Source organism: Megalobrama amblycephala, linkage group LG16, assembly GCF_018812025.1.
Source record: "Megalobrama amblycephala isolate DHTTF-2021 linkage group LG16, ASM1881202v1, whole genome shotgun sequence".
Taxonomy (NCBI): Eukaryota; Metazoa; Chordata; class Actinopteri; order Cypriniformes; family Xenocyprididae; genus Megalobrama; species Megalobrama amblycephala.
The window spans coordinates 15722710-15746385 of NC_063059.1; the positions used below are offsets into that span (position 1 = coordinate 15722710).

At 40.3% G+C, this 23676-nt stretch overlaps 1 protein-coding gene and 1 long non-coding RNA gene across 7 annotated transcripts in view; one reads left to right on the forward strand and one right to left on the reverse strand.

Moving 5' to 3' along the window:
- LOC125249558 overlaps window positions 1–10131 on the forward strand; it is a 33358-nt gene extending 23227 nt beyond the window's left edge. For both annotated transcript variants that reach the window (XR_007180578.1, XR_007180579.1), the window contains exon 3: window positions 9831–10131. This is a non-coding gene — a long non-coding RNA (uncharacterized LOC125249558). The remainder of the gene's footprint in view (window positions 1–9830) is intronic.
- The window catches only part of abr (ABR activator of RhoGEF and GTPase), a 343069-nt gene that overhangs the window by 8193 nt on the left and 311200 nt on the right, over window positions 1–23676 (reverse strand). For all 5 annotated transcript variants that reach the window (XM_048161871.1, XM_048161872.1, XM_048161873.1 and 2 more), the window contains 2 exons: window positions 11164–11223; window positions 10949–11058 (listed from right to left, as the gene is read on the reverse strand). In XM_048161871.1, coding sequence (XP_048017828.1) covers window positions 10949–11058; window positions 11164–11223 — 170 coding nt within the window. The remainder of the gene's footprint in view (window positions 1–10948; window positions 11059–11163; window positions 11224–23676) is intronic.

The following is a 23676-nucleotide window of genomic DNA, read 5'->3' on the forward strand; positions in this document are numbered from 1 at the left end:
AGGAACAACAACAGGCAAAACCAATGTACATGATGTAAACATACAGAGAGCAACAGTGCAAGCTTTTTATGAATGTAAAATATTGCTGTTCATTAAGGCTGAACTATCATAAAAAGGCATTTCCATCTGTCATTTTATACTTTTATGTAGTTTTATATTTTGAATGTTAAAGATGCAATGCAACTGGAGTAACAACAAATCTTTTTGTCCAAATTGTGACATGCATCTGAGCATAATGAATTATCAAATAATAATAATAATAAAAAAAAAAAAACAGGCTGGGGACTTGGTTCTATCCATCGGTTGTTGATTGTATTTTGAGATGCAGTCTCCACAAAAATGAAAGCAGATCTTGCAGGGGTGAAGTTTAAGTGCACTAATAATTGGAGAAGTCCTGCATATGTCACCAGAGAGAAGTCTGTCATTTTCACAGGAAGGTCCAGTTCCGACATTACAGTTTTTTCAAATTGCACACACAGTTTTTGAAACTATGGCTCCATTTCTCTAAACTCTACATACAAAACCACAAAACACGCACACAACATGCAAAACGTGTCACATAATTTCAAAAGCAAACACATAATTCAAAACTATTTTAACTATTCTAAAAATTGTATTTTTGTGTAGTAAAACTTGGGCTGTATATTTACACTATATTTGCTAGAGATGCTTTACAGCAGAATTCAAATTTCTTACTATTGTGAAGCTGCTGTGAAACAATCTATAGTGTATAAAGTGCTTTAGTGCGCGCACGCACACACACACACACACACACACACACACACACACACACACACACACACACACACACACAGAGTACTGTGCAAAAGTCTCAGGCCACCATTAGATGTTGTTTTGTTGTTTTAGAAATAGTAATGACCAGTAATCTCAGTCTCATTATTAGAATATAACCAGAAAATACAGTATGCCGTATTAAAAAATAGATCCCCCTCCCCAGAAAAAAAACAACTTCTATAGGCCAAAGTGGCAAGTATTTAGTGACCTCCCCTTACACTTGAGCAATAGCAAGAACCTGTCTCTCTCTCTCTCTCTCTCTTTTTGTACATATTTCCTGTATTTTCTGTTTGTATCATAATAAAGACCAAAAAATAAATATGTGGATGGTCACAAAAATATTGCTAAAACAACAATGCACTGTATACAGTATGTAAATATATATATATATATATATATATATATATATATATATATATATTGTGTGTGTGTGTGTGTGTGGTGACAAACTGCTGGCCACGCCCCTCCTAGACAGAATGCACCAACCAGTATGCAGTATGCACCAGATGAAGTTGATCTGCTAATTAGCAGGGTAGACACCGACTCAGTGCAGAGCAGCAACAGAAAGCGGGACTGGAAAGTAAGCACTGCAAACTTGCCATTATTTACACTGGAGTAAAACTCCAGAATTAAGAATTAAGCCTACTACAATCATTGAAGAAGTAGCCAGAGAGCTTTCATACCTTTTTATTTTTCTTGTATGATTTTTGTATTGCACATTATATCATTATCAGGGTGTATTTAGACATTACTGGGTTGTGGATGAATGTCAAGTTTTATATAAAATATATTCAGATTAAAAGTTTGAAAGGCAAATGTTTAAAATCATTAAATCATCCGTTTAAAAACAGTGTATTTACTGTATAAATGTTTGAATATCTGCTGCCTACTTACATGGTCTTTTTTGTGGTAATTTAAAAGGCAGCAGCTATTTGCAATAGACGCTATATAAACTGAGTAAAAATAGCATATTTTCTTAGCGATAGATGCTATTTACACTAAGTGCAAATAGCTGTAGATGTTATTTACGGTAAGTGAAAAAAGCAATATATTCTATTTACACTAACTGACAATATCAGCATTTTCTTTACACTAAGTGGAAATAGCAATAGATTTTATTTACACCATGTAAAAGTATCAGTTCAATAAGAGTAAATAGTAATTAGATGCTATCTATACTTTATATAGGCAAAACTTTATACTTTGAGCTTGGCAAAAGGGGATTCGAACCCGCGTCTAACGCGTTAAAAGCCAGGTCTGCGAGCCTCACTCACTACTGCTGCACCACCAAAGACATTAATTTCCGTGCGTCTTTATTTAAAACTTGAGTGGCCCAACCAGACATTGGTGGGCAGAGCTAGTGTAAATAACATTTGCCAACAAAAGCAGCTATTTGCACTCAGAGTAAATAGACACTCCAAATTTAAAATCGAGCATTTAAATCCTGTTTGCGCTAAATTCTGTTTGTATTTGACTGCTCTTAAAGTGGTGTTTGTATTTGTGTTTAAAGGTTTTTCACCTGACTGATTGACTGAATGAACACTGCATCGAGCTTTCAAAAAGAAAAAAGAGAGCAAAAGTGTGGTCAATGAGTGAAGTCCAGTTGAATTCTTCTTTTAGTGGGCCTTTTGTTTAAGTGGGAGAGTTCTGCACACTGAACACTTTGCAAAATAGTGAGGATTCACTTGACAATATATATAGTCGTGTGAAAAAGTTAGGTCATCCTATTGAATTCCATGGTTTTCTGTATCAGGGCATAATAAAAAAATATCATCTGGTCCTTGGCAGGTCTTAAGATTTGTAAAATAAAACCTCAGATGAACAACAACACGACATATCACACAGTGTCATTATTTGTTTAGCAAAAATAAAGCCAAAATGGAAAAGCCATGGGTGACAAACTTAGGACACCCTTACTGTGTAAACATAGTAATTTAAGAGGGTAAGTAACAGTCAGGCACTGTTAATCAAATACCTTTGATTAATTGATCATCAGCAAGTGTTATCACCTCTATAAAAGCTGAAGTTCTGGCAGTTTGTCTGTCTGGAGCCTTCAGATGTGTGTTAACACAATTCCAAGGAAGAAGGATATTAGCAATGATCTTAGAGAAGCCATCAATCTGGGAACAGTTACAAGGCCATTTCAAAACAATTTGAAGTCCATCATTTACAGTGAGGAAGATTATTCACAATTGGAAAACATTCAAAACAGACACCAATCTTCCCATGAGTGGATGTGCCAGCAAATTCACTCCAAGATCAGAGCGTGTAATGCTCAGAGAAATTGACTGAAAAAGACGGATCAAGTATGGCATGTTTGGAAGGGTTTCCAGGAGAAAGCCTCTTCTCTCTAAAAAAACATGGCAGCATGGCTTAGGTTTGCAAAGTTGCTTCTGAACAAACCACAAGACTTCTAACAGATTGTTCTATGGACAGATTAGACCAAACTGGAGATGTTTGGCCAGAATGCACAGCATCAAGTTTGGTGAAAACCAAAAAAGCATATCAGCACAAACATCTCATACCAAAAGTCAAGCATACGGGTATAGGGCTGATGATTTTAGGCTTGTTTTGTAGCCATTAAAGTCAATGAGTCGACCATGAACTCCTCTGTATACCAAAGTATTCTAGAGTCAAATGTGAGACCATCTATCCAACAGCTAAAGCTTGGCCAAAACTGGTTCCAGTTGGACAATGATCTGAAGATCACCAGCAAATCTACAACAGAACGGCTGAAAAAGAAAAGAATCAAAGTGTTGCAATGGGCCAGTCAAGTCCAGATCTCAACCCGACTGAAATCTGTGGTGAGAGCTAGGGCTGAAACGATTAGTCGACATTATCGACAACGTCAACAATAAAAAATTGTCGACAAATATTTTTGTTGTCGAATAGTCTCTTGATCTCATACGACCTATTTGAAGGGCCTGCAATAACGCGGTGTAACCAGTGGGGCGCTGTAGTGCAATACTGTAATGCAGCCCTCCGGGATCCAATCCAATAAAAGAAGTCAGCGCTTTGGAGAGCATAGTGCAAACAAAGTCGAACCCGTGAAATGTGGGAGATTAACATAGCATAAACATAACAAACATAACGTTTAGCATAACTACAGAATACTGTCATGCAGGGCCACCAACTCTCATTCAAACTCACTGTTCTCACGCCACACGTTCATTTTCTCACACAGTGAAAGATGCATCGCAGAGCAAAGAGGACACAGACAATGGCAACGCACCGACAGATCAGGTTACTTTTGATATAAAACTAAGTCTAAGCTTTTAAATTCAGTCAATATTACTACGGGATTCAAACAATACTTGTGGTGGTGACTCTGTTTAACGTTGTGTGGCAGATCGCTGTAACACCTCGGTTCAAGCGGCATGTGAACCTATTCCTCTCTATTACAGCGTGAAATAAACATGAATGAACATCAAAAAGTACTTACTGAAATGAATCCATCTCTATTGTAATCACTTAATCGGAGTTTTAACCGCAGAAAGAAGTCAATAAAACTTGCAAACAAATATATCACACAAAATGTAACATTTACCTCAGGAAAGCCATTCAATGACCATAAACTCGATAGTTTGTGTGTGTGTGTGTGTGTGTGTGTGTGTGTGTGTGTGTGTGTGTATATATATATATATATATATACAACTGAATAGACCAATATACTATAAATATAAATATATAAATATAATGTAATTATGTGGGGGTTTTTGTGAAAAATGAAACAACATACATACATACACATATTACATATCATATATATATATATATACATATATATACACACACATACACATACCACATACATATATATATATATATATATATATATATATATATATATATATATATATATATATGATATGTAATATGTGTATGTATGTATGTTGTTTCATTTTTCACAAAAACCCCCACATAATTACATTATATTTATATATTTATATTTATAGTATATTGGTCTATTCAGTTGGCTTAAAAATGATTAAAAATACACTTTTAAAAGCTGAAGTGATTTCCTTGTTTTATTTACTAGTTAAAGTACAGTATAAGAAATCTTCAGAAAAGTTTTGATGCCTTTCCTCTTATCTCCAGCGCAGCGCTGCTTTATGTATAGTAGTAACCATGGAAACGCGCTATATCACTGCTGTTCCATAAAAGCGCCACCTACTGTCAGAGTGAATTTGCATTTCATTCAGTCTGTCGGCTGATTGTGTTTTGTGCAGGTGTCTTATGTAACATAATTTCACAAAGCTATAGTCAGACCATGCTGTTTTTGCTGTTAATCTTGAAATTATATATCTTGAATAATTTAAATGAAATACAACTGATCATGTTCATGTTCATAACATCTTTGTTGGGATTGTGATAAAAATCCAGTGTTTGCCTCTAATATCAAAGAGCTACATATATGTTTTGAACAAATAAACAACAAATAAATTTGCTTTAAAAAAAAAATCTGCAACCAGTATCAGAATCAGCCAATTTGCTTCTATTGGCCATGAAAAATCAAAATAGGTGCATCACTAATAATTTAAAAAATAAATAAATAAATAAAGGATTATTTAAAAAAGTGAATGTTTTTTCTCTCTCTGTTTGTTGTTTATATGGTTAATATTATTGCAGCTATCAGTGCACTAAGGTTAAATATTAGTATAAACATATTTATACTAGGGATAGTTCACACAAAATGATCATATTTTTTTCCCGAACCTGTAAAATGTGGTGGTGGAGAGATGCAAAAAAATGTTCATAAACCGTAGGTGAGTCAGCTTTGAATATATGCCTTCTCTTGAGATTACTGGGTAGATCATTTTATTTCATTTTCTTTATAAACATTCTAAATGTTACAAACAAACTTTGTTAATAAAACAACTTAAACCACTGTGTCAATTCGACTCTATACACCTATAAAACAACCTATATTATTAACAATATTGTATTGTTATTTAATATTTTGTTATCCCTCTGATGCACACCTTTAAAAATATAATTTAGGAATGATATATCAATAGTAATTATATATAGATGTGATGTTAAAAGAAACAAATATTTTCATAATTTGTTTATCGAGATATTGAAATTCTTTACCAACACATAGGTTATGTCTAATAAACTGCAGATATATATTTTGTAACTGATGTTAAAAATACAATTTAGTGGAAAACCAAATCCTGGTGGGTAGAGGTAATTTTTATTTACTGGTTGTAAACTTAAAACAAAACATCAAGTTAATATGGTCCTTTGTGTTAAGTATTTCAAAGTATTCCAAAGTATTTAGATTAAGTTACTAAACTTGAGTAATGTAACGAAATACGTTACTAATTACTTTTTAAAGCATGTATTTTGTAATCTGTAGTGAAATACATTCTAAAAGTAACCTTCCCAACCCTACGACCTGCCAAGCACTAGATTATCTTTTATTATGTCCTGATACGGAAAACCATGGAATTCAATAGGGTGTCCTAACTTTTTCAACATGACTGTATATATTTGTGTGTATGTATATATACATCTACAGGTACACACACACACACACACACACACACACACACACACACACACACACACACACATATACATATACATATATATACAGTGGGTAAGTATTCAGACCCCCTTAAATTTTTCACTCTTTGTTTTATTGCAGCCATTTGCTAAAATCATGCAGCCATTTGCTAAAATCATTTAAGATCATTTTTTTCCTCAATGTACACACAGCACCCCATATTGACAGAAAAACACAGAATTGTTGACATTTTTACAGATTTATTAAAAAAGAAAAACTGAAATATCACATGGTCCTAAGTATTCAGACCCTTTGCTGTGACACTCATATATTTAACTCAGGTGCTGTCCATTTCATCTGATCATCCTTGAGATGGTTCTACACCTTCATTTGAGTCCAGCTGTGTTTGATTATACTGATTCAGACTTGATTAGGAAAGCCACACACCTGTCTATATAAGACCTTACAGCTCACAGTGCATGTCAGAGCAAATGAGAATCATGAGATCAAAGGAACTGCCTGAAGAGCTCAGAGACAGAATTGTGGCAAGGCACAGATCTGGCCAAGGTTACAAAAAGTTTCTGCTGCGCTTAAGGTTCCTAAGAGTACAGTGGCCTCCATAATCCTTAAATGGAAGACGTTTGGGACGACCAGAACCCTTCCTAGAGCTGTCCGTCCGGCCAAACTGAGCTATCGGGGGAGAAGAGCCTTGGTGAGAGAGGTAAAGAAGAACCCAAAGATCACTGTTGCTGAGCTCCAGAGATGCAGTCGGGAGATGGGAGAAAGTTGTAGAAAGTCAACCATCACTGCAGCCCTCCACCAGTCGGGGCTTTATGGCAGAGTGGCCCGACGGAAGCCTCTCCCCTCAGTGCAAGACATGAAAGCCCGCATGGAGTTTGCCAAGATGGTGAGAAATAAGATTCTCTGGTCTGATGAGACCAAGATCTTCAAGAACTTTTTGGTTTTAATTCTAAGCGGTATGTGTGGAGAAAACCAGGCACTGCTCATCACCTGTCCAATACAGTCCCAACAGTGAAGCATGGTGGTGGCAGCATCATGCTGTGGGGGTGTTTTTCAGCTGCAGGGACAGGACGACTGGTTTCAATCGAGGGATAGATGAATGCGGCCAAGTACAGGGATATCCTGGACGAAAACCTTCTCCAGAGTGCTCAGGACCTCAGACTGGGCTGAAGGTTTACCTTCCAACAAGACAATGACCCTAAGCACACAGCTAATGTAATGAAGGAGTGGCTTCACAACAACTCCAGAGCCCTGACAGAACCCTGGCTCTGGAGAGACCTAAAAATGGCTGTCCACCAACATTCACCATCCAACCTGACAGAACTGGAGAGGATCTGCAAGGAGGAATGGCAGAGGATCCCCAAATCCAGGTGTGAAAAACTTGTTGCATCTTTCCCAAAAAGACTCATGGCTGTATTAGATCAAAAGGGTGCTTCTACTAAATACTGAGCAAAGGGTCTGAATACTTAGGACCATGTGATATTTCAGTTTTTCTTTTTTAATAAATCTGCAAAAATGTCAACAATTCTATGTTTTTCTGTCAATATGGGGTGCTGTGTGTACATTAATGAAGAAAAAATATAACAAAGAGTGAAAAATGTAAGGGGGTCTGAATACTTTCCGTACCCACTGTATATATATATATATATATATATATATATATATATATATATACACATACACACACTGCGTTCCAAATTATTATGTAAGTGACATATCAGTAAGATTTCAGTAGAATAATCATTTACATTTTAGTTTTTCTAAGAAAATGTTTGTTTGTTTATTTATCCATGTCTTTTTAGATAACTGGTATCAATCTCAGACAAAATAATTTGCCAGGTCTATGGAAACCCTACTTAGAGGTTGTTCCACATTATTAAGCAAGTCACAGTTCTCATGCAATATGGGCAAAGATCTGGAAGAAAGAAAGATCTTTCTGGAAGAAAGATCTTTCTGAAGATGAAAAGCATGAAATGGTGCAATGTTGTGCAAAAGGCATGAAAACAACTAATATTTTGTGAAAACTGAATGGAGATTATCAAATTATCATAAGATTTCTGAGTGATTTAGAGCACAGCAGAACTCGGTCAGATAAAGGCTTATTAATAAAAGTTCCTGTCAAAAAAAATAATTGTATTAAAAGGGCAGCTATAAAAAGCCAGTGTTGAGCAGCAAACGGGTATTTGAAGCTCCTGGTGTCTCTGGAGTCTCAAGAAGCTCTCCATACAGGCTGGCAGTTGTGCGTAAAGATGCATTTTAGACACCACTAACCAAACCTCACAAAGAGAAACATTAACAGTGGGTGTAAAAAATACATGAAGACTCATTTTTTAAATAGTTTTATTCACTGACTAATGCTGTACTACAATAGATGGTCTAAACGGATGGACTTCTGGATGGTTGGTGAATGGCCACCACGTTCCAACAAGACTGCGATGTCAGCAAGGAGCTGGTGGGTGATGATTTAGGCTGGAATATTGGGAAGTGAGATGGAAGGTCCCTTTAGGGTCTCTGAGGGTATTAAAATGACTTTTGCAAGATATGTGAAGTTCATAACTGGCCATTTTCAGCTATGATATAAAAAGGAGGATAGTGCCTTCTGAAATACAATGCACTATGCACTATCCCATGCTGCAAAAAACAGAACAGCAATAAAACTGTTTGAAAATGTATTTCTACACCCACTGTTAATGTTTCTCTTTGTGAGGTTTGGTTAGTGATGGCTGAAATGCATCTTCACGCACAACTGCCAGCCTGCATGGAGAGCTTCTTGAGACTCCAGAGACACCAGCAGCTTCAAATACCCATTTGCTGCTCAACACTGGCATTTTTATAGTTGCCCTTTTAATACAATTAATTTTTTGACAGGAACTTTCATTAATAAGCCTTTATCTGACCGAGTTCTGCTGTGCTCTAAATCACTCAGAAATCTTATGATAATTTGATAATCTCCATTCAGTTTCACAAAATATTAGTTGTTTTCATGCCTTTTGCACAACATTAGATCATTTCATGCTTTTCATCTTCAGAAAGATCTTTCTTCCTCTCCATATGGCATGAGAACTGTGACTTGCTTAATAATGTGGAACAACCTCCAAGTAGGGTTTCCATAGACCCAAGTAGACCTGGCAAATTATTTTGTCTGAGATTGATACCAGTTATCTAAAAAGACATGGATAAATAAACAAACATACATTTTCTTAGAAAAACTAAAATCTGAATGTTTATTCTACTGAAATCTTACTGATATGTCACTTGCATAATAATTTGGAACGAGGTATATATATATATATATATATATATATATTGTGACAAGTTTCCAGAGCTCTCATCAGCGTCGCCCTGGAAACAAACATGGATCACCTGCCTGCACTTAGCACGGGCCGGACCGTCACAGCTGCAGGAGATCAACGCAACCCATAAAAAGCCGCACAGTGAAACACCAGGTTGAGCTTTACACTCCATGCAGCGAGACGCTAACTTCTCTCTCTCTCTTATCCAGACAGCAGCTGATGCCGGCCCGGAAACTCCGCACTGTTGACACCGCCACACGCTACACGGGACTCACACGAGACGGAAGCACCGCGCACCTGCACCTCTTCACTACAGTTGTTCACTGCTTTGTCACAATAAATAACCACCCTCCGGGGGTTTTTCACCCATCATTTGTTGTGTGATTCTTCGCCCCGCGACAATATATATATATATATATATATATATATATATATATATATATATATATATATATACATACATATATATATATATATATATATATATATATATACATACATACATACATACTTACATACACACACACACACACACACTATAAACAGAAATGCAAATGGGGTAAGAACACTGAGAAATAAAAAAAATCAGAATCAGAAATCTAAGTGAACAAATTATGTATGAGAGTTTTCACTCGATTGTTGGGTTTAGGTAATCGGGAAATGAGTGTGGTATTTATGGCAGTGTTTCCCAAATGAAACACTAGAGTTATGCGTATTTGGCGTGCTGTCCGGGGGAGGGCTCCGAGCTCAGAAATTTTGGCCCGAACCCAGAGTACTCCCCCAGCTGTAGTAGAAGTAGATAGACCTGAAGTGAGGGATCTGGGATGCTGATGAACTGTCAGACGAACAGAGGTAAGTCTGCTGTATTTATACCTCGTGTCATTGTTTGCATTGAATGCTCTCCACCTGAGCTAATTAGGTTAATTATCTGCACCTGTTCCACCCGAACTTTGTTAATAAAACATCATTAGTTTTAAGTGATGTGTAGAGAACTGTGTTTGAAGTGTTGCAAAAAGTTTTACAATAGCAAACTGAGTGTAAAGCATGTAACGTGCTTGTAGTTTTGCATACTTGGTCTGAAGATTTGGTACATGAGTGAATGGTTTCACTGACTGGGCCTTAAGTACCACTTTTAGTGTCTAAGCAATGGGCCTTAAGTACCACTTTTAGTGTCTAAGCAATTTGAAAAAACTGTAATCATTATGAGGTAAAAAAGAGACAAATGCACAAACGAATCATTCACAATGAGATTAACAACATTCTTTTAGAAAATAGATAGGGTGGATTTTCATTTCATGCCGACTTTAAGGCTTGATATTTCACTCACTTTGTTACCACACTAATTTTGACCCCAAACACGCCACTCTGTTTCTTTGATGGTGTCCGCTTCAAACTTAAGTCCCGACTTGTAAACTTCATGGAAAACTCCACTTTAATCTGAAAAGGAATGAGATAATGAGATAAATCACACATAAGTCACAAACTTTGTGTAAGGCAATAATGCAAAAGTATTAATATGTTTAATGAGAAATATATTAGTACCCCATTCATTTCTATGACGTCCATATGCCAGTTTTTGGACTGCACAGTCTGTGGGTCCAGCTGTAAAGGGACAAAGAGAAATGAGTGTGAGAACTGCTTCATCAATAAACACAAAAAAGTATGATGCAATTATTGCTGCTCAATGCATTGCAAACACAATGGCCTCACAGAATACTGTCATAGGTCAAAGGTTAGAGCTGAGGAGACCAGAGCAGATTAGGAGTGCTGATGGATTATTAAATTAAATGAATAGTCTACCGAAAAAGCAAAATACTTTCATAATTTACTTACCCTCATGCCGTTTAAAGCATGTATTGCTTTGTCATTAAAAAAAACAACCAAACAACCAAACAAAAAAACTTCCATATTCTTCCATGTCTTCCATATTCTTTAAAACATTCATTTGTGTTCATCAGAAGAAAGAAATTCATACAGGTTTTGAAGGTAAGTAAATGATGAAAGTATTTACACCTTTTAGGTCAGTGAAATAAATCAGAAAAAATATTTTAACAATGAACACCAATAAATCGCCTCCTGATGGAAAACTGTCCTGAGGCTCAGAAAACAGCCTCAGTTTTTAGTCTTTCAGGACAAATGTTGTTTATTAGGGTATAAGGGTATTTCAGGTTTACTTTTTTGAGCAATATATCAGTAAACATTTGCACTGTATTTCAAATTTCACAATACACATTGTTTTCAAAGCAGCTTTACAGAAAATCATAATATCTTGATGCCTTGAAGTCACAGTAAGCAGTAGTCTGTTTCTATACCCATACTCATTGTGCAAAGATTTTAAACCTACAACAGAGCCTTATTTTTAAAAAATATACATCCTTCTCTCTCTCCTTCTCTCAAACTCATTTTGCTGTTGTATTAAAAAAATCCAAGGCTGTCCCTCTCTCTCTCTCTCTCTCTCCCTATATATATAAACCCTTGGAAACGGACAGTAGTTCCCTTTCAAGGGAACTCGCGCTGCGTAAAAACGCTATGGGAACGCCTCCGCGTGATGTCGTCTGAAGCACGTGTGCAATCTGTCCAGTCAGGAGACAGAACGTCATAGGCGGGGTGACGTCACTGACCAGGAACCATAAAGCCAGCCCGAAAACACTATCATTCAGCTTCTGTGTCTTCAGCAAGCACTCATCGTGTGGTCTGTACCCTGTCTATTGTTGTCTACTGTCTGCATTTTGAAATGGCGAGCGAACGATTGTTCAGGAAATGCGTGCACCCTTGTCCGCGATTCATCCCGGACGGGGACGCGCATGAACTGTGCGTTGTTTGTATGGGAGTGCAGCATGCCCAAGCAGCTCTCGAGGGAACTGCTTGCGAGTAATGTCTTAAGCTCCCGCTGAAGACGCTGCGCTCCCGACGAGCCCTCTTCGAGGAGAGTGGCTCGGTTCGCGCTCCCCAGGGCTCGGGTCCCGCTTCTGTCGAGGCAGGGCGGCGCCTTATGTCCTGGGGTTCGCAAATGGATGTATCAGAGGGGTTACAGACGGGCCATGCCTTATCTCTGCCCTCACCCGGTACATCCGGCAGTGTGTCTATTCGGAGGCAGGAAGCACGCTTTGCGGTTTCTTCCGCTCCGTGTGACACGGTCACATTAATCTGAGGAATTAGACGTGGTTAGTGTGGCCACGGGGGAGTCTGAAGATCCGCCACTTCAGACTCCTGCCAACGAGGAGCTTATGGAGGTGCTTTCTAGTGCTGTCGCTAAGTTGAGCATTGACTGGCCAGCTGAGAAGCAGGAGCAGATGGTGAGAAGCAAGCTCGACGAACGCTTCTTGCCATCCAGGTCTGCTCAGCCTCCACGTCGGGCATTACCGTTCTTTCCCGACCTCCACACCGAGGTGTCGAGGTCGTGGAAAAGACCGGTATCCACCCGTGTTTTCACGCCACAAACCTCTGTATACAGCAATGTTGCGGGGATGAGGAAACACGGGTATGGGGCGATGCCAAGGGCGGAAGAGACGCTTGCGAGCCATCTCTCTCCGCACGCGGCATCGTCCCTAAAAGCCCCGACGTTGCCCACTAAGCCGCTCAAGACCACTTCAGCGCTAGTGGGCAAAGGCGGGTCAGGCTGCGGCATGCTTGCACACGATGGCTATCATGCAAGCATACCAGGCTGACCTGCTAAAGGATTTGGGGGAAAGTGAGGAAGTGGGGGCTGACCTCATCCAAGAGTTGCGTTTGACTGCCGATCTCGCTCTCTGTGCCACCAAGGAAACGGCCAAGTCTGTTGGTCGTTCCATGGCAGCCATGGTGGCTACGGAGCGGCACTTGTGGCTTAATCTCACCGAGATTAAGGACAAGGACAAGTCATTCCTTCTGGATGCCCCACTGAATCCTTCCAACCTGTTTGGTGATGCTATTACAACCGTCACCGACAGGTTCCTAGAGGCTAAGAAACAGTCTGCAGCCTTGCAGCAGTTTCTCCCTCGACGGGCCCAAACTCCTGCTGCTGTTGGGCGAGAGCAGCAGAGGCCGAGTACAAGCTCCTCACACAGACAACACCAAAAAGTGAGTGTTGCCACTCGTGCTCCCCCTCCGAGGAGTTGGGAAGCGGGCCAACACTCACAGGCGTTAACTCACAGGTCCTCGAAGGGTAAGACAGATCTGAGGGCCGTTCTTACTGCTAAGAGGGCTTCGTCAAAGAAATCCTGACGTCAGATCTGTCAGGATCCTGAGGCCTGCCCCCGTCGGAGACAAACAGTGTTCACCTCATCACACGGTGCCTGTGAGTCTTCGGCGTCCTCAGGAGGGCGCTCTGCCAACCCCGCCGCCATGCCGGGGCGCAGTAGTTCCCTGCGCGTCACCCGAGGGTGGCGCGCTTCAACAGCCACACCAGTGCTTCCCTGCTGGTCCGCCGCTACAGGGCGCTGTGGTGACTGCTGCTGCTGTCACACCAGAGGCCAGTCTCGAGAGACTGGTACCCCTAGTGGATTTTTTGTCAGAGTGGAAAAATCTGTCAAAAGTATCCCAGTGGGTCCTGCGAACTATAGAAAAGGGGTATGCGATTCAGTTCAAATCACGCCCACCCCGATTCAGCGGGATTCTGCCCATGGTGGTGGATCCCGAGCAGGCTATGGTGCTGGCACAAGAATTACAGACTCTCTTGCGAAAGGAGGCTATAGAGAGGGTTCCTCCTCCCAGCAGAGAGTCAGGCTTTTACAGCCGGTACTTCATTGTTCCAAAGAAAGATGGAGGATTACGCCCCATTCTAGATCTACGACAATTAAATCGAACAGTAGCAAGGCTCAAGTTCAAAATGCTGACAATAAAGCATGTCGTGTCACAGATCAGATCCAAGGACTGGTTTGTGACAATAGATCTGAAGGACGCGTATTTCCACATATCAATTCACCCACATCACAGAGAATTCCTGAGGTTTGCTTTCGGGGGCGAAGCATACCAATATCGGGTTCTCCCCTTCGGCCTAGCCCTGTCGCCCCGAACTTTTACCAAATGTGTAGATGCGGCGCTGGCGCCCTTGCGCATGCAGGGCATCCGCATACTGAACTACATAGACGATTGGTTGATCCTCGCCCAATCAGAGGAGATAGCGGTTCAACATCGAGGTGTTGTTCTCGCTCACATGGAAAAGTTGGGGTTGAGACTAAACGCAAAGAAAAGTGTGCTTTCTCCTGCACAGAGAACCACTTATCTGGGCGTGGTATGGGATTCGGTGATTATGAGAGCCCATTTATCTCCGGCTCGAATAACATCAATCCTCAATACCGTCTTGGACATAAGACAAGGCCAGTCACTCACTGTGAAACAGTTCCAGAGACTGTTGGGTCTGATGGCAGCAGCGTCCAACGTTATACCTTGCGGCCTGCTGTACATGAGACCGCTGCAGTGGTGGCTCAAAACCAAGGGGTTCTCACCGAGGGGGAATCCGTTTCGTACGATCAGAGTCATGCGGCGATGCTTACCTGCTCTGGACGTATGGAAACAACCTTGGTTCCTGTCCCAGGGACCCGTGTTGGGAGCTCTCAGTCGTCGCGTCACGCTAACGACAGATGCATCCCTCACGGGCTGGGGGGCGATCATGAGTGGTCGCTCGACACGGGGTCTATGGCAAGACCATCATCTCTCTTGGCACATAAATTGTCTAGAAATGATGGTGGTATTTCTAGCACTGAGATACTTCCTCCCAGACCTCAGAGACAAACATGTGTTAGTCAGGACAGACAATACATCAGTAGTCTCATACATCAATCACCAGGGGGGTCTGAGATCACGCCCGCTTTACAAGCTGGCGAATCAGATCCTCCTGTGGGCCCAAGGGAAACTGCTATCCCTCAGAGCAGTTTACATCCCAGGGTACCTGAATGTGGGAGCAGACATCCTGTCGAGGCAGGGGCCGAGGCCCGGGGAATGGAGACTTCATCTTTGGGAGAACTACGGCGAAGCCCAAGTGGATCTGTTTGTGTCTCGAGAGACGACTCACTGTCCACTGTGGTTCTCCATGACCAACCCAGCACCTCTTGGGCTGGATGCTATGGTACAGCCGTGGCCGAGGCTACCGCTGTACGCATTTCCCCCGATCGTTCTGCTCCCGGGAGTTCTGGAGAGAGTTCGCCGGGAAGGGGCTCAGCTATTATTGGTAGCCCCGTACTGGCCGGCCCGAGTATGGTTCTCGGACCTGGTATCTCTCCTGGACGGATCTCCGATGGAGATACCGCTCAGGGAGGACCTTCTCTCACAAGCGGGCGGTCTAATACTGCACCCCCAACCGGAGTTGTGGAACTTGTGGGCGTGGCCTCTGAGGGGGCACGTCTCATAGATTCCGGTCTTTCAACTGAGGTTGTTGAGACCATACTCCAATCCAGAGCTCCCTCCACGAGGAAACTCTATGCTTTGAAGTGGAGATTATTCACTTCTTGGTGTGAGAATCATCAGTGGGATCCAGTTAACTGCCTGGTTAGCGTGGTGCTGGACTTCCTGCAGGAGAGGTTCTCCACAGGGCTATCCCCCTCCACACTAAAGGTATACGTGGCGGCCTTAGCTGCTTACCACACTCCTTTCAGTGGAGTCTCTTTGGGGAGACACCCGCATATCACACGTTTCCTCCGTGGCACCTTGAGGATAAGACCTGCAGGACACATGAGAGTCTGGGATCTGGCCACTGTGCTTCAGGGCCTATCTATGACACCCTTCGAACCCATCGAAGAGGTTGCTGAAAAATTTCTGACACTTAAGACAGTGTTTCTCATCACCATTTCATCTCTCAAGAGAATTGGAGACATTCAAGCTCTGTCGGTTGCTCCATCGTGTCTGGAATTTGCGCCTGGCAACGTAAAGGCATTTCTACATCCCAGACCGGGATACATCCCTAAGGTCCTCACTAATACTGCGAGACCTATCATGCTGCAGGCCTTCTGTCCTCCTCCATTTACGTCATTGGACCAGGAAAAGCTTAATCTGCTATGTCCAGTACGGGCGTTGGATGCTTATGTTCATAGAGCTGCCAACTGGAGAAAAGATGAACAACTGTTCGTTTGTTTCGGTGCACCAAGAAAAGGTCTACCGGCATCCAAGCAGAGAATGAGCAAGTGGGTGGTTGAGGCCATCTCACTTGCTTATGAGGCGGTTGGTCAGCCTTCACCATTGGCTGTCCGAGCGCACTCTACAAGGAGTATGGCTGCCTCCAAGGCATTTATTTCGGGGGTCTCCCTATCTGATATCTGTGATGCGGCAGGCTGGTCCTCACCACACACATTTGTGAGATTCTACGAGCTAGATCTCGGCTCCGCTCCAGGGGCACAGGTGTTACTGTGAGTTGTGCGCTTCGGCTACACACGATCGGGCACTTGTTACTATGGCGACGTTGGTATGGCGTTCCCATAGCGTTTTTACGCAGCGCGAGTTCCCTTGAAAGGGAACGTCTCGGTTATGTATATAACCTTAGTTCCCTGATAAGGAACGAGACGCTGCGTAACTCTGCCATACTCCCTGCATGCCCGAGAGTGACTTGCTTCAGACTTTGAGAAGCTGAATGATAGTGTTTTCGGGCTGGCTTTATGGTTCCTGGTCAGTGACGTCACCCCGCCTATGACGTTCCGTCTCCTGACTGGACAGATTGCACACGTGCTTCAGACGACATCACGCGGAGGCGTTCCCATAGCGTTTTTTACGCAGCGTCTCGTTCCCTATCAGGGAACTAAGGTTATATACATAACCAAGACGATTTTTCCCCTAGTTATTATATAGCTAGACCATAAATGTGATAAAGTTATCTCTACTACACTGCTACATAAGAGTTCAGCATGGATGAATCAAACCTGAACACTGTATAAAGCTCTATAATGAACACTTCACTGTAACACAGCTCTATAATACAGTCACTACCTCAAACTTGTAACAATGACAAAACAGTTATATTAAGAGATTAAACCATTTCTGTCATATATACCATAGAGTGTTATGCATTATTCACAAGAATTCACACTACAATATTTAGGTGATTTACTGTCCTGCATGTGAACATATAAGGAGAACCACTCTAGGTAAAATCTGTGCTCTTTGCATTAACACACAACTCTCTGAGGAGAAGATACTTAGTTACACACACTCTCTCAAACACACAGCTCTTCCACACAAGTTTCCCATGCTACATGCCACAGACAAACACAAAGGTTAAAGTCACAATAATTAACAATCTGACAGTCTTGACCATGTCTAAAACCTGTTCTCTACCATTGGTCACTGTTAGAAATCCTCTACATGTGCGGTGCTGGTCTACACTAAGACTGAATCTAAACCAATTCCTGTGTGTATGCATTTAATTAAACTTCACTAACAATCAACATGAAGTTGGCTGACACATGAGGGAACACAAATAGCACAAATGCTGACAAAACTCCCATAAAATGAACATTGCTTTAGGTTGAATAGCTTTTTATGAGAATGTCTAGCAAGGTCTGTCAAGCACATAAAACTGCATTAGCTTATATCACTAAAATCAGTTCTCTCACTGCAATTAATGGGCAATCATCATTACTGATGCTGTTTCTACAAATTTTAGGGCTATAATAAGATTCTTACCTGTAAGGCCCGCCCAATAGGCCCAACGGTGGTTTTCCCATGGACGGGGAAGGTTTCTTGCGTGTTCGGTCTTTTCAGTGTGGCAAAGTAGTTTAATTCCAAGTAACTCTGACTCCATTTTATTATGACCTCGAATTTAGTTTAGAATGTCAACTGATTATTGGTCATTTGTATAATAATTTAGCTCTACATTTGAATATTCTATTTAACTCTTTACTATTACTCGTTCATTCGGTTCATTCGAGTCGCACAGGGTCCTCGCACTGGCCATTCATTAATTATGCGGGCACACGATCACAAACTCGCCAGTCTTGGTCACTAGACAGAGGTAATTGACTATACTGTTTAGAAGGCCGCTTTCATGCTTGCTCTATCTAAAAGTATTTTGTTTAGTCCCCATAGATCTGTATACACTTGAATTAAAGTAACACTATCTCTAGTCAGAGGTCACAACCCCTACTACAGATAAGCCAGTCTATTATTACTCCTCTGATAGTAGCTTTGTTTTGGTTATGTCATTGTTTGCCATGTACACTTAGCTAGCAACATTACATTAATCAGAGGCTCAACCTATTTAGGTTGGTCGATCAACATTTTGTCGTCCTAAACGGAAATTCCCTTTTTAGCCTTTACAGTCTAAGTACACTTAAACTAATGCCAAGCATTAGTCGGAGCTCTAAAATCACAATTGGCGTGCCCTATGCTCCACTCAAAACTGGACTTTAGTCTGTTACTAACCTGATGCTGATTTGCGGTAACAATGAATACATTGTAATCTACTGAAGTCAATAATTTCAGGGTAAGTCAATTTATTAGTCAGGTAAATGTATCATGCCAATTACATAATCAATTTAAAGATGATCAATACAAAACATCAAATGCTCAGAAATAGAATAAGATGCATAGGCTCATCTGAATACAGAATCGCCCCGAGCCTTTTGCAACATTTCTTTAAATACTCAAGACCAAGACAAAACATCCCCCAATGTGGGGCATGAACTTACAATCAGAATTTGCATCGACTAGGGTCACAGACCTAGGGAGTTCGCACCTTGCTGTAGAACAGGAGGTAGTTTGGATGAAGGACCCTGGGAAAGGGGCACACCCACGGTTGCAACCAAAGTATCTTAAAACCTTTAATACCTTTGGTTTACTTCCATGTAGACGAGACCATTGTACCAGTTGCACTGAGACATTTCAAACGATACCAAACATGTGTAGCATTCTGTGTTGATTGTTCACATTAAACCATATAGATTTTGGGTGAATTTCAGGTCATCTCTGCATGTAGAGAGAAGAGATGGGGGAAGAGGGGGTGGAGGAAGGGAAATGTAGATTAAGGCAATGCTGAGGTGTGACTGACTACTGTGATTGCGTCTTGGATGGGGATGCTAATTTTGTAAGAGAGAGTTCAAATGTTAATTTCCTTTGTTTTCTCAAAGAGTAGCCCTTTCTTGGTCCAGGCACTCCAGCATCAGTCTTACATATCTGATATTTATGGAATGTTGGAGCCTTGTTATTATAACACTAAACCAATATGACATGTTTACACCAATCAAATTAGCAGGGTAATAAATGGATATTTTGAGATCAACAGTGGTGACATAAGGAGGACAATAACTAGATCAAATTCTGTCATACTTAAGATACATATTGACCATGACACACATTCATGATGGTCTGCATAGGTCCTCTCTGACATCATTTCCATTTCCTGTTACTCGTTTATTTATTTTACTTGGCACATTTCTGCACCACATCAGTTTGATGGACAAAAGTTTGACTTTACGGTTCAAAATGTTGTCTTTTTTTAAAAAAAAAAAAAAAAAAAAAAAACTGTCATTCTTTGGAGTTTTTTTCACTTCATTTTTGACTTTATGCCCCAATAAAATTTTAAAATGTTTTTTTAATTTAGAAAATTAAAAACATGTTCATCATAGAGGAGGTGTATTCAAAACTGTGTATTGAGAACTACTTCTGTGTGAATGAAGCCTTACAGAACCCAAATACACATGCTACACCTGACCTTACTTGAGCCTTTCTCTAACCTTCTGGCATGTCCTACAGTGCTTTATCAAAAATGCATGGAATCAAATTTCTAGACAATGTCTAGAAAATCCTTTAATACAGCTAAACATCTTACCCTCTCAAAGACTCACCTTGTAGTCACTGTATCTGCCCAAGTGCTCTCTTTCAAACTCTTACTAAAGGACCAGGGGGATCACCACACAGACACCACTTTTCACTTTCCTCTGGGAAATTTTGGGAAGAAAGAGTCCAAACTGAATGTCTATGCTATGAGATTATTTCAACGGCGTACTCGATTGATTCCCTATAAGCCAGCCAGGATGATCATGATGGAGGTGGGGTGAAGGTCAGAGTGGAAACTTTTGTTCTCATCACTCTCTGCATGGAACAACTATCCTCAGGATAATACACCAAGCTAGTAGTATCTTCAATGTCCTCCACAAACTCCTCTAATATCAGCCACATAGAAATTTATCATAAATATGGGAGTGATTACAAAAATATATGGTAAAAATGTTACAGTGTTTTTGTTACACATTATACATACTTATTATAGTACTAATAGTAAAGTATGCATAATTACAAGCAACTCACTATAAACCAAACCCTAAACCTAGTCAAATAGTAAGTATATGTTTTGAACTAATACTTTTTTACTTCTGTAATTACACTGTAACAAGGACATAAAATAAAGTGTAACCAAAAAAGTACTGTGGTAGTATCCAAAAAGTACTGTGGCAGGTAGAGTGATGGTATCAGATGAGAACACCATGGTATTTATGTTATTTAAAATGATGATGGTAATGCCAATTATGCAAACAACTAAGGTACCAACATGGTACATGTACAGTGGGGATCGAAAGTTTGGGCACCCCAGGTAAAAATTTGTATTAATGTGCATAAAGAAGCCAAGAAAAGATGGAAAAATCTCCAAAAGGCATCAAATTACAGATTAGACATTCTTATAATATGTAAAAAAAAAGTTAGATTTTATTTCCATCAGTTACACTTTCAAAATAACAGAAAACAAAAAATGGCGTCTGCAAAAGTTTGGGCACCCTGCAGAGTTAATACCTTGTACTGGCCCCTTTGGCAAGTATTACAGCTTGTAAACGCTTTTTGTAGCCAGCCAAGAGTCTTTCAATTCTTGTTTGAGGTATCTTCGCCCATTCTTCCTTACAAAAGTCTTCCAGTTCTTTTGACGTTTCACACTGCTCTTTTAAGGTCTATCCATAGATTTTCAATTATGTTGAGGTCAGGAGATTGTGAAGGCCACGGCAAAACCTTCAGTTTACGCCTCTTTATGTAATCCACCATGGATTTTGAGGTGTGTTTAGGATCATTATCCATTTGTAGAAGCCATCCTCTCTTTAACTTCAGCTTTTTCACAGATGGCATCAAGTTAGCGTCCAAAATTTGCTGAAATTTTATTGAATCCATTTTTCCTTCTACTCGTGAAATGTTCCCTGTGCCACTGGCTGCAACACAACCCCAAAGCATGATTGATCAACCCCCTTGCTTAACAGTTGGACAGAGGTTCTTTTCATTAAATTCTGTGACCTTTCTTCTCCAAACGTACCTTTGTTCATTCCGGCAAAAAAGTTCTATTTTAACCTCATCGGTCCACAGAACTTGTTTCCAAAATGCATCAGGCTTGTCTATATGTTCATTTGCAAACTTCAAACACTGATTTTTGTAGTGAGGACATAGAAGAGGTCTTCTTCTTCTGATCTCTTTATAGTGGAATAGTGTACCACAACTCCAGTGTCTGCCAGATCTTTCTGGAGGGATTGTGCAGTCAAACGTGAGGTTTGTCTTGCTTTTCTCACAATCCTGCGAGCTGTTCTGTCTGATATTTTTCTTGGTCTTCCAGATCTTGCTTTAACTTCCACTGTTCCTGATGACTGCCATTTCTTAATTACGTTCCGAACAGAGGATACTGGCATCTGAAAACGCTTAGCCTTCTCCTGCTTTGTGAGCGTCAACTATTTTCAGTTTCAGTTTTCTAGACAACTGCTTAGAAGAACCCATGGTGCTGATTGTTGGGGCAAGGTCAGATGAGTCTGGGCATTTAAAACCTTTGAGATTGACATCACCTGGTCTTTCCAGACGATGACTGTGAACAATCCATGTTCCAGACCACTGTCAGGTCTCAGCTTTCCAAAGGGGGCGGTGCATGCTATTAACTCTGCAGGTTGCCCAAACTTTTGCAGACGCCATTTTTTTGTTTTCTGTTATTTTGAAAGTGTAAATGATGGAAATAAAATATAACTTTTTTTTTTTACATATTATAAGAATGTCTAATCTGTAATTTGATACCTTTTGGAGATTTGTCCATCTTTTCTTGGCTTCTTTATGCACATTAATACAAATTTTTACCTGGGGTTCCCAAACTTTCGATCCGCCCACTGTACATAACAACATGGCATTACCTTGGTAAACGTCCAGAATCCATAATATCATCAAGATAAATATAAAAAAACAACATAATACCATAGAACATGTCCAAAAAATGTGGTATTACCACAGGACATGCCTAAAAACATGATATTATCACAGTAAATATTCAGCAACCATAGTATTATCAAAATAAACGTAAAAACAACATTATAACAACATGGAGAATGTTAAAAACCCCCAACAAATTAACCATTGTACATGTCTAAAAACATGGTATAATCATGGTATAAGCTCAAAGACATATAATATTATGTATATAATATTATAAATATAAATATAAAAGTATAACAATGGTACATACTGAAAACACATGGTATAACATGATATTACTACCATGGTAGATGCCCAAAAACCATGTCAACATGAAACATAAAAAAACTGGTACCACAACACAGCAAAATCATGTTACCAAGATGGATTAAAAAAACACATGATATAATCATGGTACATATAAATAACTAGTATAGAGCATATCTTACACTGAACTTTGGAGATACAGATCTCAATTCTGTTCTCTTCTTTCCTGCAGTCTCGTCCTCTCACATTCAGCGTGTCTCCCCCCCAACCCCCCACCCCATCTCCCTCTGTTCTGCCAGTTTGCTGCTGTGCAGAGCAGGAACACAGTGTTCTCTGGCCAGCTACTCTCTATACTCAAAGACAAACTACACAGAGAATACTTACAGAAAAAAAGGGAGGAAGAACATGATATTAGTTCATTTGTTACAAATACAGCATGTGCATGCGGGCACACGCAAGTCCTTGTTAAGATTACTATAAAGCCTCACTACTCCTCCGATATATATATATATATATATATATATATATATATATATATATATATAATGTATGTATAATGTGTGTGTATCAGTGTAGAGCCATACATCAGTGTAGAGCACACACACACACACACACACACACACACACACACACACACACACACACACACACACACACACACACACACAGAGACAAACTCGG